Source organism: Cornus florida, unplaced genomic scaffold (assembly GCF_030987335.1).
Source record: "Cornus florida cultivar Cherokee Brave unplaced genomic scaffold, ASM3098733v1 CherokeeBrave_3.0.0_Hap2_Chr02, whole genome shotgun sequence".
Classification (NCBI taxonomy): domain Eukaryota; kingdom Viridiplantae; phylum Streptophyta; class Magnoliopsida; order Cornales; family Cornaceae; genus Cornus; species Cornus florida.
The window spans coordinates 82,236,842-82,253,147 of record NW_026775572.1 but is presented as its reverse complement, the minus strand read 5'-3'; the positions used below and the strand labels follow the sequence as shown (position 1 = coordinate 82,253,147).

General features: G+C 34.5%; 1 protein-coding gene across 3 annotated transcripts; it reads left to right on the top strand.

Moving 5' to 3' along the window:
- The first annotated feature begins 10,551 nt into the window (after positions 1-10,551).
- Positions 10,552-15,995, top strand: LOC132295384 (uncharacterized). Of its 3 annotated transcripts, XR_009478449.1 has the most exons (4): positions 10,558-11,250; positions 11,430-11,552; positions 11,831-12,782; positions 15,601-15,995. XR_009478449.1 is itself a non-coding variant. In XM_059793640.1 (3 exons), the coding sequence occupies exons 2-3, from the start codon at positions 12,475-12,477 to the stop codon at positions 15,692-15,694; spliced, it is 402 nt and encodes a 133-aa protein (XP_059649623.1). In that variant the 5' UTR covers positions 10,595-11,250; positions 11,831-12,474; the 3' UTR covers positions 15,695-15,995. The 3 variants fall into 3 exon arrangements, 1 of the variants encoding a protein (XP_059649623.1); XR_009478448.1 differs by having other exon boundaries at positions 10,552-11,250; positions 11,430-12,782; XM_059793640.1 differs by lacking the exon at positions 11,430-11,552 and having other exon boundaries at positions 10,595-11,250.
- Positions 15,996-16,306: the final 311 nt, after the last annotated feature.

The window sequence follows — 16,306 nt, the reverse complement described above, 5'->3', positions numbered from 1 at the left end:
TAGAGACGGCGTAGAGATTTTTGGACAAAGATCTCAAAGGCAAGTTCTAACCTTACTCTCTCCCTTATACTCGTGTTCTTTGCATACTCAATAGTTCCAGGATGAATTACATGTTTAAAAATAAAAACGTTATCTGTTTCAAGTTTAGAGTTTAACTGAAACTGAATTTGTTTTAAAATTGTTAAACTGGTTAACTTTGAACTTTCTTGTTTAATTCTTGGTTTAATCCATATTAGTAGCATAATAAGGACTGAATTAAGGGTTGAAATCTTCTGGGATTAAGTTAAACTCTCTGAAAACCTATAATGTGAAGTGTCAGAGGCGTAAACGACAACTGGAGAGGAGAACACGAAGAAGAGGAGGGAGAGAGCCGGCTCCTATTGGATTGGAGCCGGCTCTCCTTGGATTGGAGGCGGCTCCAATGGTCTAGGACCCGGCTCCAAGGCTATTGGAGGGGGCTCCAATATTCTGGAGCCGGCTCCAGGTTGTTTTCTACGTGGTTTTTTTTGGTTCTGTTGTTTGTTTTTCCACTTTTCAGTGATTAAGCTTCATAGTGATTGTTTTACTATGTTTTAGTGGAGAATGAATACTGTAATGGATGGTTTAGGAGTGGTCTAGAGTAAACATAAATATTCAAAGATCAGATTAACATAGAATTGGACACAAAGCATTAGTCATTAGGATTACATGGAGTTAATTACGAATGTCTTGTAGACTTGTGTGGATTTGGAGTTTCTAACTTCTAGATTATAATGGAAAATTTCCTGTGAGAGTTTGTGCGCTGCTAATTGCATATTCTTAGAATATACATACATACAAGGAATCTGTATTTTTGCTAAAGATTAATTGATGATTAAACTTAACATTTAATTCGTCAATTTTGTTGAATAGGAACTTAACGGTATGATAAATTGTCTAGATTTATTATGCATGCCATGGAAATAAATATTATAACATTTGTTTAAGCTCTGTTAATTATGGATACCGGGAATAAACTTATATTTACAGACACAATCCTGTGGGTGATCAGGTAATGGCTTATTGTTGGATTAATTAAGCATGCTTTTCTAGTATACTTTAATGTGCTTAGTTTGGAACTGTGGGTTTTGACACTGATACTGTTAGTACTTAATCAATGGTTGGATTTATTAAAGCATGATGGTTAATCTATTCTAACATGGTTAGGTTGGAATTGTTGGTTTTGGCATTTATAAATTATTTAAATGTATGGAATAGAGTAATTAATATTGATATTTATGTTTCCAATGTTAATCACTTTGTTGGGACTATTCAAGAACGGTTGTTAATACATTCTGATATGCTTGATATGGACTCGTTGATAGTGTTATGTACTTGTATATGCTTTATCAACTATTGGACGGATAGGATTGTATGTACCGGTATGGGACGGTGACATACTAGGTTTGGACAGCACAAGATGCTAAGTTCTACCTATTTGGAATAAGGGTACGGGTTATTAAATAAATCCTCCTTATATGTATATAAGTCGGTACGGTTGAATACGCCGAGTGACTTACTGGATTTCTTGTGGATGGTTAGAAACGGAGTTTAGATATATTTTTATGTTACCGTGTCATGAGCTTGAGTCTTAGTGTCGACGGTTAGGGTGCGTATATGCAGTTGGATGTGTAGCTGACTGTGAAGGTTGAGGTATACCCTGTTTAGGTTAAGGTACTCATGCCCACTCAGGTGCGTATTGTGTGATGCCTTCTATCTAGGTTGAGACCCCCTTCATAGCCTAGCGAGAGTCCAGTAGTGTGGATATATTTATGTACGGATTATTAGTTATTGTTGAACTATTTAGTATGTACATGCGTATCGAGTCTTTGCTTGGATTGTAGTAGGATAGAACTTGTTCGTGGGTCTGACCCACTCCTATATTTTTCAGGTGTACGTCAGTTCCAGGCTTGAGCTTGTTCGTGCTGAGCAGAGACGATCTTCCATTCTACCGACGATATAGGATTTCTTTCCAGATCTTGGATTTTGATTTTATCTTCCATTTTACTTTCATTCAGTGTGAGATTTTTATTAGGGGTCCACTAGAGATGGATTCCCGAGTTGTTAAAAGATTGGAGTTTGGGTTTGATGGATTTTAATAATTATAATTTTTTGCGGATTCTATTTTTAGTTCTTTCCAGCTTTAATGTCATTTCTTAATTCATTTTGTATTTAGTGTTCGATTTAAAATACTTTAATTGTTTGATATCCCTCGGGTTTGGGCCTGGGCCTGATCAACCCGTGTCTCGGATCCGAGGGGTATCACAGTTGGTATCAAAGCACTCCAGGTTCAAGTGTCTCTCGGGTGTTTCGTATTAAGTCTTCCGCGTAGCGTTTTCTCTTGATTAGAGTTTAAGTTTAGGATTCATTGAATTCCTTTACGGTTCGTTTAGAAGGTACTGATGTCAAGTTTATTCTGTAATTTCAGAATGGTTGGCACTAGGAAGAGGATGGGGTCCGTGATGAAAGCAAAGACGAGCCCAAGGCCGAGGAAGGTTACTCCGACGATTCCCCTGAGAAGGTCGATCAAGAAGGAAGAATTAGAAACTAAGGAATTGATTCCAATGGGTGTTGCTTCGGAGTACACGTCAAGGAAGGTTTCTGGTGTGCAAGATTAGCCACCATACTGTGGACCTAACACAACTATGATGGTGCTCAAAGCTGAGCCAAGTGGAGAGGAAGACCCCGAAAAAGATCCAGATGGAGAAGACACCGGAGCATCCACGAAGGAGAGCACCGGAGTTCAAGGATAAATGCTCTTTTAAGAGTACTATGACTTTATCTACTAGTAGGAGTATAAGTATTATTTAAAGAATAGTACTGTTTACACTAGTTTTGGTTTTAAAGAATTTAAGACAATTATTCTTTTGGAGGTTTATGGATTTGAAGGAGTTTTAATAACGTAAACTAGTGGTTTTGGCTATCTTCATTGTGTTTTACGATAGTATTTTTGGATATAAATATACATATGGGTTTGTTAAACTATATTGGTATGTGTATAGTACGATAATGGAGGATTATCACAGTGGAGTGATTGGTTTTGGACAAACAAACAAATATTTGTTTACGTGTATGATGTGTTAAGATAGGACGATTACTAAGGAGTTTATAAACGAACTTGTGTAAGTCAATAGGGTAATTTTGTTTCCGAATGTTGAATCCCCAGGATAGTACGATGGTCTAAAAGGGAATAACGGCAGTTTTGGTGGGCAGGTATAGAGAAAGACATTGCTCTTTTCGTTTTTCAGTGTAGTACTTGTCAGATGGTCAAGATTGATCATCAGAGGTCGCCAGGAACTCTACAGCCACTGCCGATACCGGAGTGGAATTTGGCGAGAGCAGATTCTTGGGTCTTGAGTTCATCAAGGATACTTCTGAGAGGATAGTTTTTCTTAAGGATCGCTTGCGTATGCCCAGGGTAGGCAGACGAGTTGTGCAGATCATTGCACACGTGCTTTGGAAATTTCAGGTTGGGGATCAAGTTTTACTTAGAGTGCAGCTTATGAAGGGTGTCATGCTCTTTGAGAAGAAAGGGAAGTTGTCACCGTAATTTATCGGTTCATAAATTACGAATCGCGTTGGAGCTGTCGCTTATAAGTTAGCACTTCCGGATAATTTGGATCATGTGCATAGTGTATTCCATGTTTCCATGTTGCGGAAATTTCTGTGAGATGAGGATCGGTATCAGCATATTGATGTTGGGGAGATTGAGTTACAGCCGGACGCAACTTATTCGGAGCCACTGTGTCGTATTGTTGACCGTCGGGATCAGATTCTTCGTAATAAGGTTATTCCTTTGGTTCGTGTCCAGTGGAGTCATCACAATGAGGCTGAGTCCACTTGGGAACGGGAGGATGTTATTCGCTCGCAGTTTCCTGGATTAATGGAAGAAGGTAAGAGTGAATTCCGTGGACGGAATTCCTTTTGTTAGGGGGGAAGAATGTAATACCCCTAATTTCAAAAGGATAGTCCTGGTATTTAAATTATTCTTTAAATTGCAATTTTTATTTATTATTTGACTAATTGTTTTGTTTAATTGATTATTTGCATAAATGGTTTTTAATTTCATTATTTGGTTATTTGTTTTGAATTTATTTGATTATTTGTTTTATTTGAAATTAATTGTTTTAATTTATTTAATTATTGTATATAGTTTTTTTTGGTTAGTTGATATGGTTGTTATTTGTTTAAATTGATGGTTTCGTTGTTAGCGTGACTGGATTTAATTATTTCAAATTTAATTGTTTAATTGTTGGTTACTTGTAACTGTGTTGTAGTTAATTTTTCTTATTCTAAGTTAAGTTGTTAATTGTCTTTAATTGTTTAGTTATGTGTTTAATTGTAATGGTGTTATATTTAAATCTTTATTGTAAATTTAAATTGGTAATTGTCTTGATTTAATAAGTAGGGTTTTACTTTTAATCAGTTTGTAAGCCGTCGTAGGTTTCTCAGTATATTGGATGGGCCGGTTAGGATTTCAGTTGGGGCTTGAATTAATTTAGGGTTTAGTAAAATCCTATAAATATATGTTAGATGTTTGGTTAGGGTTTTAGAAACATAACAAAACCAAGTATACGACTATGGAGACAAAGGAAGAACAGAGAGTGTTCACATTGGTTTTCTTCAGAACTTTAGAGACGGCATAGAGATTTTTGGACAAAGATCTCAAAGGCAAGTTCTAACCTTACTCTCTCCCTTATACTCGTGTTCTTTGCATACTCAATAGTTCCAGGATGAATTACATGTTTAAAAATAAAAACGTTATCTGTTTCATGTTTAGAGTTTAACTGAAACTGAATTTGTTTTAAAATTGTTAAACTGGTTAACTTTGAACTTTCTCGTTTAATTCTTGGTTTAATCCATATTAGTAGCATAATAAGGACTGAATTAAGGGTTGGAATCTTCTGGGATTAAGTTAAACTCTCTGAAAACCTATACTGTTAAGTGTCGGAGGCGTAAACGACAACTAGAGAGGAGAACACGAAGAAGAGGAGGGAGAGAGCCGGCTCCTATTGGATTGGAGTCGGCTCTCCTTGGATTGGAGGCGGCTCCAATGGTCTAGGACCCGGCTCCAAGGCCATTGGAGGGGGCTCCAATATTCTGGAGCCGGCTCCAGGTTGTTTTCTACGTGGTTTTTTTTGGTTCTGTTGTTTGTTTTTCCACTTTTCAGTAATTAAGCTTCATAGTGATTATTTTACTATGTTTTAGTGGAGAATGAATACTGTAATGGATGGTTTAGGAGTGGTCTAGAGTAAACATAAATATTCAAAGATCAGATTAACATAGAATTGGACACAAAGCATTAATCATTAGGATTACATGGAGTTAATTACGAATGTCTTGTAGACTTGTGTGGATTTGGAGTTTCTAACTTCTAGATTATAATGGAAAATTTCCTGTGAGAGTTTGTGCGCTGCTAATTGCATATTCTTAGAATATACATACATACAAGGAATCTGTATTTTTGCTAAAGATTAATTGATGATTAAACTTAACATTTAATTCGTCAATTTTGTTGAATAGGAACTTAACGGTATGATAAATTGTCTAGATTTATTATGCATGCCATGGAAATAAATATTATAACATTTGTTTAAGCTCTGTTAATTATGGATACCGGGAATAAACTTATATTTACAGACACAATACTGTGGGTGATCAGGTAATGGCTTATTGTTGGATTAATTAAGCATGCTTTTCTAGTATACTTTAATGTGCTTAGTTTGGAACTGTGGGTTTTGACACTGATACTGTTAGTACTTAATCAATGGTTGGATTTATTAAAGTATGATGGTTAATCTATTCTAACATGGTTAGGTTGGAATTGTTGGTTTTGGCATTTATAAATTATTTAAATGTGTGGAATAGAGTAATTAATATTGATATTTATGTTTCCAATGTTAATCACTTTGTTGGGACTATTCAAGAACGGTTGTTAATACATTCTGATATGCTTGATATGGACTCGTTGATATTGTTATGTACTTGTATATGCTTTATCAACTATTGGACGGATGGGATTGTATGTACCAGTATGGGACGTTGACATACTAGGTTTGGACAGCACAAGATGCTAAGTTCTACCTATTTGGAATAAGGGTACGGGTTATTAAATAAATCCTCCTTATATGTATATAAGTCAGTACGGTTGAATACGCTGAGTGACTTACTGGATTTCTTGTGGATGGTTAGAAACGGAGTTTAGATATATTTTTATGTTACCGTGTCATGAGCTTGAGTCTTAGTGTCGACGGTTAGGGTGCGTATATGCAGTTGGATGTGTAGCTGACTGTGAAGGTTGAGGTATACCCTGTTTAGGTTTAGGTTCTCATGCCCACTCAGGTGCGTATTGTGTGATGCCTTCTATCTAGGTTGATACCCCTTTCATAGCCTAGCGAGAGTCTAGTAGTGTGGATATATTTATGTACGGATTATTAGTTATTGTTGAACTATTTAGTATGTACATATGTATCGAGTCTCTGCTTGGATTGTAATAGGATAGAACTTGTTCGTGGGTCTGACCCACTCCTATATTTTTCAGGTGTACGTCAGTTCCAGGCTTGAGCTTGTTCGTGCTGAGCAGAGACGATCTTCCATTCTACCGACGATGTAGGATTTCTTTCCAGATCTTGGATTTGGATTTTATCTTCCATTTTACTTTCATTCAGTGTGAGATTTTTATTAAGGGTCCACTAGAGATGGATTCCCGAGTTGTTAAAAGATTGGAGTTTGGGTTTGATGGATTTTAATAATTATAATTTTTTGCGGATTCTATTTTTAGTTCTTTCCAGCTTTAATGTCATTTCTTAATTCATTTTGTATTCCGTGTTCGATTTAAAATACTTTAATTGTCTGATATCCCTCAGGTTTGGGTCTGGCACTGATCAACCCGTGTTTCGGATCCGAGGGGTATCACATTATGTACACATTACATATATGAAATCAAAGATACAAGTTTTGATATATAAGGCTAAAAAATGACATTTCAAGCTAACATTTGCATGAAATGGAAACTTAAAAGTTACAAGTCGTCCAAGGAATGATGTGCATCTCGAGCCAAGGTATCGGTACCTGAAAAATAACCCGGTAACTTCGGGGTGAGTGAACAAGTTACTCGTAGGGAATGAGTATGTATTGACCTAACATTTTACAAAATTATCACCTTAAGATGAAATAAGTCAAAAGGGCTCATGCCGTCAAAATAAGGCTCAGGGAGCATCCTAAGCTACCTTAGAGTATTTATAATATAAATCACATCATTCATGCAATTTAAACAACATAGGAGCACGCGGTACACGCAATAAGATATTCAATATACAAGTATACGTACACAAGTATACAATCAATATTGAAATGGACTTAAGACAAGTATACAACATACAAATATACTATGTTATCTAGAAAGTAAATCATCAATATGCAAGTGTACATACCAAGTGCGCTAAGCAATATTGAAATATAATACAACATATATATTCAAGTATACATTTCTAAGTATGCTAAGCAATGTTGACATACATGGCATACAAGTATACAAATCCAAGTATACAAAGCATTTTTGATATACAAGGCGCACAAGCATACAAATACAAATATACTAAGCAAGAAATAAAGTATCATGCGTCCACGCACAAGTTAAAAGTAATCCACAATTACAACTAGGAATTGAATGCGAAATCAACCAATGGTGGAAAGACAAAGGACATATGGTCTCAATGACCAAACAAGTGACCTCGAGTTACTAGCCCACAAGGAACTACCTAGAGCGCACTATATGTTGTAGAAGGAACTCTCATCCCCCGTACTAGAGACATACTCTAGCCTTAAGACATTACAATGTCCATACAAGCTTTCCAAAAATCATCAAGTTGTGCAACAAGTATATCATATATACACAATGCACATTGTCAATTACCATGCACAACTAAGTCATGGAATACACACAAAATATGCTCTAGGCCTTCAAGCTACAATGGCATATTAAATGTCATATAAGTATAATGTGTATACAAGTTAAATCATAACTTCTACTCATGGAATACCATCTTGAAATCATACACCAAGTTGCAAATTAAAAATTAAACAAGAATATAACATCAATACTTAATTACCGCAATGAAAACATATAAATGGAACTTAATTAAATTCTCAAGATTTCAAAGCAACTCCAAAAATTCTAAATATAATATATGTCAAAGGTCATAGCAAGGCCTAATTTAATTTCAAGTTACAAAGCAATTCTACCTTAGTTACAACAAGGTAAAATAAGATCAATGCCAAGAATATAATTAAATAAATTTCTCAAAACTCATTCAGATATTCTCAATTTAATATATGTTAAAGAACATGTCAAGACATTATTTAAAATCAAGTTACAAGTTAATTCTACACTAGGTACAACTAAGCGAATTAAATTTCATACAAGAAAATAATTAAATAAATTTTTATAAACTCATTCAAATATTCTCAATTTAATTTATGTTAAAGAGCATACCATACTCATTACATATATCAAGTCAAATGTCAATTTAAATGAATGTAACACTTGAATATAAATTAATTAAACTAACTAATTAATTTCTCTAGAATTTAAATCAATTTCAAATGACTCCAAATAATTATATGACAATTGTACTATCATGGTAATCACATATATCAACTCAAAAACTTAATTAAGTAAGTGAAACAATTAAATAGAAATTAATTAATTCTAAATAACTAAATCTCTAGATTCTAAAACAACTCCAAATGACTTTATACTAATACAAGTTATAGATCAAGTCATGACATTCAAGAATATCATTTTCTAGCTTAATTTCATGCAAGGTACTACAACTTATTAATTTAAAAGTTAAGTATAAGACATGTAAACAATTTATTATAAGTTATAAAAACAATTAAAACACTTAGATTAAAAACCTAAATCACCCCCTATCTCACAAGAGGATTGTTCCTCTTGAATCTAAAGCAAACAAAGGAATTTTACAATTTCCTTCAAGGGTTATATAGAGGAAGGTGAGGCAAGTGTTTTATATTCAAAACTTTTAGGTCTAAAGTGAGTGGAAGGAGATCAAAACCAAGATTTTAAGTCTAGGTTAATGGTTTCCTTCAATGGTGGCTAGGGTTCTAAGTGAGGAAGAAGAAGTTTAATGTGTAAAATGAAATAAATAAAACACTTTAGTGTATTCCCTCACTCACTTGGTCAATGGAAAGTCAAACTCACCCAATCTTGCACCAACCCCTAACACACACAAAAGTTAGACTTTAATTAGAAGCCTACACTTGTCATTAATCCAATGGTTCATTCTAGGCTTAATCTAAAGCATACACTTGTTAACAATCCAAGCCAATAAGTGCAGCAATGCTAGGCTAACAAGTGGGTGAATCTCCACCCTCCACATGTCATCATCCAAGGCTTCCAAGTGTTAACTAATGAAATGCTTACAAGTGGATCAATGAGAGCGCGACACTTATCACACTTTTCGGTAATTACGAAAAGGTCCATTTTTAAAATATCTTCCAAAATAAATTACAAAAAGGTCACTAGGAAATAAAATAATTACTTTCTATAATTACGGAAAAAACCCCAAAAATAAATAATGTTTCCGAAGAAACTATGCATCCATACCCTTTACGGAAAAGTAAGCCACTGGCACGCTTTTCTACAAAAAGTAAAAATACAAATATCATGTAAATAACATATCATGGATGTATGCAAAATCGGAACCTAATCTGAGCACAAAAAGTGAGGTTACGCAAAAAAAAATCATTATCGGGAAAAAGACGAAAAGTGAATAGTGTCCAAAAAATAAAAATAAAAATGGAAATGACTTGGTCCTTAAAGGAAGTTGTCAATTCATAGGAAAGAGTCTCGGTAACCATTTCCAAAGACTCGAGACGACACTAAGTGATGAGTAACTGCACTCAGAAAAGAAAATTCAATAATAATAAAAAAAATTATCAGTAAAATTTCAGAAAAAGGAAAGGAAGAAAAATGACCGGGTCATTACAAAGTCAACCCTTCCTTGGACGTTAACTTTTGGACGATGAATTAACAGATTGCAACAAATGAAATAGTTTAGGGGGTTAAGTGTTTTTTTTTTAATAATTTAAGGGAGGTTTTTTGAGAAAGAGAATAAAGTTTAAGGGGGTTTAATGCACTTAACTCTTATTTATTTATTGTTTTACACGAGAGGGTGTAATCTTACCAATGACAGACTGTCGAAGCCAACAACATAAAACATGACGGGTTAGAATAGACTAATTTGAAGGAAAAAAGAAAAAAGCCAACAATGGTCACCGCCTCCTCCCACCTCCTCCCCACCATAGCCGTCACCTCCTACCACTGCCCGCAGGCCACAACCATCTCTCTCATCTCTAAACCCATCAACAATATAGCCTACAACCTGCCACCACCATCAAAATCGCCTCCACCGTCCCCATACTTAATCACACACTTTAGGGTATTCTATTGTGTTTACCCTAACATAATTATAATTATAATTATAATTATATTTTATGTGTCTATTGAATTGATAAAAAAAAAAATTTAAAATAATTACAGGTATTTATATATATATATATCATAAAACACATTTCACCATTTTCTAACCCTAGAGAGAGAGGAAATGGGTATGTGTTATATGCACATATGAGTGAGGGACAAAATGGAAATAAAAGGTAAAATATGATTTTTCATATTTGGTTTTTGTCAAAAAGTAGTTAGAGGGGCTTATTTGTATTTTTTTTTTTTTTTTTTTGAATTTTATAAACTAACATGTACATTTTTAAAAGGTAAAAAATACTTCTGCACGTACCTTATATATCAAGTTTATTTTATTTATTTATTTATTTATTTTTCGTACTTAAACCTAATTTTAATTGAATTGAAGTGATAAAGGTTGATCTAATAATTTCTTAATCCATCTAGGAATTCTGTGGACGACCAGTCTAATGGTTCGTATCCTCAGAAGAGGAGAGAGAGATTTGACCCTCTTCTAAATTTTCCACTCAGTTTTTACACAAATTGTTTAAAACTAAAATACTAATTTCTCCTCCGTGAGACTCTTTGGTCTGCCTTAAGCCGATTCGCTTGAAATTGAATAGTACCACTCATCTCCCAAAATCAACGTTGTGCGCAATTCTCATCTTCCCGCCCTTTTCTTTTCCCGCCGTTCAACTTGTTACTCATTTCTCTCTCTCTAGAATTGTGCCAAGATTTTGTTCCATCAGGTATCTCTCTCTAGTAATATTGCAAAGTATGTAATTTGTTGTTGGTAACTAGGGTTTTGTTGTTGTGGTATCTAATTTGTTTATAGTTACGTTTTTGTGCTATATCTATTTCATCGTCTTCAGTTTCTTCTTCTTTCCTCATTTTACTGATCTCCGAATCCATTTCCTTGGATTTATAGATCTAAGCCATGAAAGGAAAACTAGGTTCAACCCAGAAAGGCAAAATAGAAGCTGAGAAGTCCCACGATGAACAATTTCAGATACTGGGTTGTTCCATCACAGATCTTCCCAGTCCCATTTTGGTCAGTATTCTGATAAGACTCCCTGTAAAGAGTATTCTCATGTGCAAATGCGTATGCAAAACTTGGGTCACTCTAATTTCTGACCCTCATTTCGCCAAGCTTCACTTTGCTCTGGCAGAGCCCAGTGCTCTGCTTCGAACCGAATTTGATTCAATGTTTGTGTCGAGAATGCTTTACTTGGTTGAGCCTAAGAATTGCAATAATTTTGGTCAGTTTGACCGTAGTGTTAACATGAAGCTTGAAACCAAATTGAAGATTCCATTGCGCAATGTTGACAGGTTGCGTGGAGTTACAACTCATAATGCCCAAATGCAACGCAGTCAGGTTAAAAGAAGGAATGACGGCCCCAAGTTAACCCTAGTGATCATGTATTCAAAATTGTCAATTCGTGCGATGGTTTGCTTTGCTTGTCGGAACCAATATGCAATAAACCTGTTGTTGTGTGTAATCCAATCACAGGTGAGTATATAAACATTCCAATGGTTTATGGGGGAGATGAGAATGCCAGAAATATTTATGGTTGTGGGTTGGGTTTTAGTCCAAGTGCTAATCAGTACAAAGTGGTTAGAATATTGAATTGCTGGATTCTTGAGCCTGTTATAGGCGTGGAAGTATATGGCGGTTGGAAGGCTGAAATACACACACTAGGCACAGGATCATGGAAAAACATTGGTGATGGTCCCAATTCGATTTTTGAGATAACATTTCCCACCTATCTGAAGGGAGGTCTTCATTGGTTAGATGGCGGAAGTCATGATCATATAGTTTCTTTTAACTTTGATGACGAGTGCTTCCAATGAGTTCCCCTGCCTCATCGTGAAAATGTTTACACTTACTACTATGCACCTCATAATCTGTCTATGGGAGTATTAGAAGACTGTCTATGCATAAGTGATATCTCCAATTCTGATTCTATTAACATATGGGTTATGAAGAAATATGGTGCTCCAGAGTCTTGGACAAAACTGTTACTCTTGATACCCTACCTGATGGGAGGTCGCCTAGATGTCTAGATCAGCCCCCAAGTTACCAAAAAGATGGGGCTGTATTGATCTTTGATTATTCTAGAAGTGGTCTGATTTATTATGACCCTAAAGGACCAAAATTCAGATATTTTAAGATTAAGGGGGTTAATTCAAAATTTGAAGCAATTGCTTATATTCCAAGCTTTATTTCACTTAAAGACGCCATTGTTGGAGATGATGCTAAGGTGCTGAATATCAATTCAAGGTATGGGTTTGCTTAAATTGCAATCTACAGTCCTTTAATACTTCAAATTATATTTATAGATTTTGATGATGGTATCTTATTTTCACTTTTCCTTGTTCTTTATCGCTACTTTGAATTTGAAAAATCTGAAACCATGTGTGAATCTTTCATCTTTACAGTGACTTTTCTTCTTCACCCCTTCAATATATATCTTTTCCTGGGAGATCCCTCTATATGTATTATACATACATACACATATATTAGGTGAGTTTGGGGGTGGTTTGTGGGTGGGTGGGGGGAGTGAAGGGAGTTTCTGTCAAAAATTTATCTTTTTAGTAGTCATGTTATATGAAGACTTGTTTATATGGGATGCATGAGAGTCTTGAAACAATTGGTAAGGCACCATATGGTCCAACACTGAAAATTGTTAGTCTATAATTGCTTACCAGTGGGCATTAACAAGGCTTGCTACTCTGATGAATTGAACACTATTACTTTCAACTCGTCATTACATTTGATCCAATACTGCTTATGCATATATGACTATACTTGGGGCCTCAAAGATAAAATTCCTGACATTGTTCCTGATTTGCACCCTATCGAGAGGCAAATTTAACTGTCTTAAAGAATAAATGAGAACTAAAAAATCACCTAGAAATGGATAAGAACTAAATGAATTTTGTGTTACTTTGTAAAATGTAGAGGGTATAGGTTGTTTTCGTTTGGACACACGGACGGATCTACTGTGGGCATCTGCCCGCACTGAAATTCTTTGTGTTTTGAATTATATACCCCTGAATTTTTATCTTTTTGTATTATATACCTATAAAATTTTAAAATTGCATCCATTGAAATTATAGACAAACCCCACTATATAAGTTTTCCCCCTCTCACATAATTTTCTAGGTCCGTCACTGTTTGGACATGGATAGTAGCTGCAACATCTGGTTGCTGGTAATGACTAGCTGCATACACAAAATATCCGATATTGGTTTGAATTCATACCCTTTACAGGCGGGAAGTTTCTACTTTGCTGATGAACTTTATCATTATTGAACTAGTTTGAAGATGACAAGAAGTTAAGAGACGGTTTTGATTCAGTTTTTAATGTTATATTTTATTCATTCTTGTTTGATTTTTCTGTATGTTTTAATTTAATTTGTAACTAGGTACATTTTCAATTTGAGCATTAGTCTGTTCATTGATATGGATGAGCACTCCTTATTTTGGATCATTGGATTTACAACTTATGGTCACTCGCACAAATTGATGATGCTAATTTTTCTTTTTGTCATGCTTATATAACGCTCAATAACTCATTTTGTCTTTATGTGGAGAGATCTATATCCGTAGAGTATGTAACTCATTAAAACAGTTTTGGAGGAACAAAACTGCTTATGTTTGTGCCCCTAATTAAGTGATGTTATCTGTATTCTTTATTATCCTCTTCTCGTTTTCCTTCTCCTTCTCTTCTTTATCATCTGCAACAATTTTGTATCAAAGTGTATGCTGCAGGCTGCATCAGCTAGTCAATAAAATAGTCATCTCCACTATGTTTATTGTTTTATTGATGACATTTCATTGAGTTGGTCCATATTAAATTAGAGATAAAACTATATAATCTTATAACACTTTCAACCCTTTTTTTTTTAGAAAAACTTGCTTCACTTTTGAGAAAAATGCAGTCATATAATTGAAGTAATGTATAACTAGTTCTTGATTTTAATATAAAGGACTAAAATTAACAAAGAGGCAAAATATTTGCTAGAAGAAATTTTTGAGAAGTATGATAGGTGATAGGGTGGTCCATAGGTTTGTGGCGATGAGAGAGATTGTTGATCTTCTCACAGCTTTAGGGATGGTGATTAGATGGATTTAGAAGTTTTATGATGATCAAATGGATGCTTAGGGTTCTTTGTTGTCCGTAGTTAAGGCCACTTTTAGCCTCCTTAAGCTTTGAATGTGGGTGAGGTGGGTTGAAGGATTCTTTTGGGTAAAACTCTTCTAGTTGATTTTTTTATTTCTGCTTTTTCTGTTTTACTTCACTTCTTTTCCTTTTTTCTTAAAGGATATCTTATTGTTCCATTGGATTTGATACCTTTTGACATTAATAATGTTTGATTTATTAAAAAGTAAGAGATAGGTGTAATAGTATTATGTACATGAACTGTTATTTGGAAACATGATGTGCTGTTATTTTTCCCTGGTAAATACATGTATTATTTGTATTGCACCATTCTAAGAACCACATGGAAGATTTATCAATGCAATTGTCTTCGTTGAAAATTCTTATTATTAAATGATTTGACTTACTAATATGGAAAATTTATAGGGAATCCTATCTAATAGAAACCTTATGCCTTTAATTTATTTGTGCAAGTTGTCTAACAGAAAATAAATAGAAGAAAGCAACATATCATATCCATGCCAGTTCTCAAGAAGTTATGGAGAATTTAATTTTGTAAAATGTAAAATAATTCTTCTGAACAGATTTATCTTTGTGAAATGTTGCTTCAAGAGAATGCCAAGATTCCTTCTTTAGTCTCAAATCCATGATTTTTGACATAATCATGTTGTATTTATTTAGTTTTCATTCCATGCTGGATATAAAAATCTAACTTTATACTTGTGGTGTCTATATTATTATATTATGATGACATACTGATGAAACTGAAGAATAAAAAAATAGTAATTACAGTTGCAGTTATTTTGTTGCTATTTGCTTAAGAAATGGGTATAGGGCAGTCTTCATGTAGATTTTGATGGCATATTTAGTTAGAATATTTTAGTTGCTATCTATTCGAGTAACATGCTCTTCATATTATGATTCTTGATGTAGGTGTGCAAAATTCAAAATGCCAGGAGAGACTCGAACTCTTTCATTGGTGGAAGAATACAAGGACAAGCCGCTTGATTCGAATTGTTCATCTTAAGATACTGCAGTCAAAATCTATTAATCAAAGCTATATCTGAAGGTTGAGGAGTTGAGCAAGTATACCTTTACTGATCCTACTCTGTTTGTGGTTTATTGTCCATATTCTATCTACGCATGAAGCCTTGAACTGATCCTGCGTACAAATTGACACGGTCCCTTGGCACCAATCTATTAATGTGAACAAGGATTTTATTATTATTATTTTTTTGGATAAGGAACTTGTTTTTACAGATTTAAGTAGTTTGATTTGATTATTGAATCAGTTTGCAATTAATCTAGCAACTTTGATGTTTCTTCTATACTTGAGCAGTTGTATGATTAAAATTGACAGTAGTACTTTAGAGCAACAAATTGTTTCATACGATGAAATTTTTTGGAGAGAGAGAGTGATTGAACAACTAAAACAACTAAGACGGGAGACTGAAGTGTTAGAAAATCAATTTAAATTCATGCTGGGGAGTTTAGCAATGGAGGCCATTTACTTGTCGCGGAGACCATTGGAAATATATGGAGAGGAGGAGAAAGATTTCATATGGTTTTTATAAATTTAGAGATAGCTTATGATAAAGTACACAGAATCTAACATGGAGGGTTCTAAGAAAAAGTCAAA

Coding starts and splice junctions, on each gene's coding strand:
- LOC132295384 (XM_059793640.1), top strand. CDS start 12,475: ATGGGTTATGAAGAAATATGGTGCTCCAGAGTCTTGGACAAAACTGTT. Junction 12,783..15,600: donor GTGCTGAATATCAATTCAAG/GTATGGGTTTGC, acceptor TTCTTGATGTAG/GTGTGCAAAATTCAAAATGC.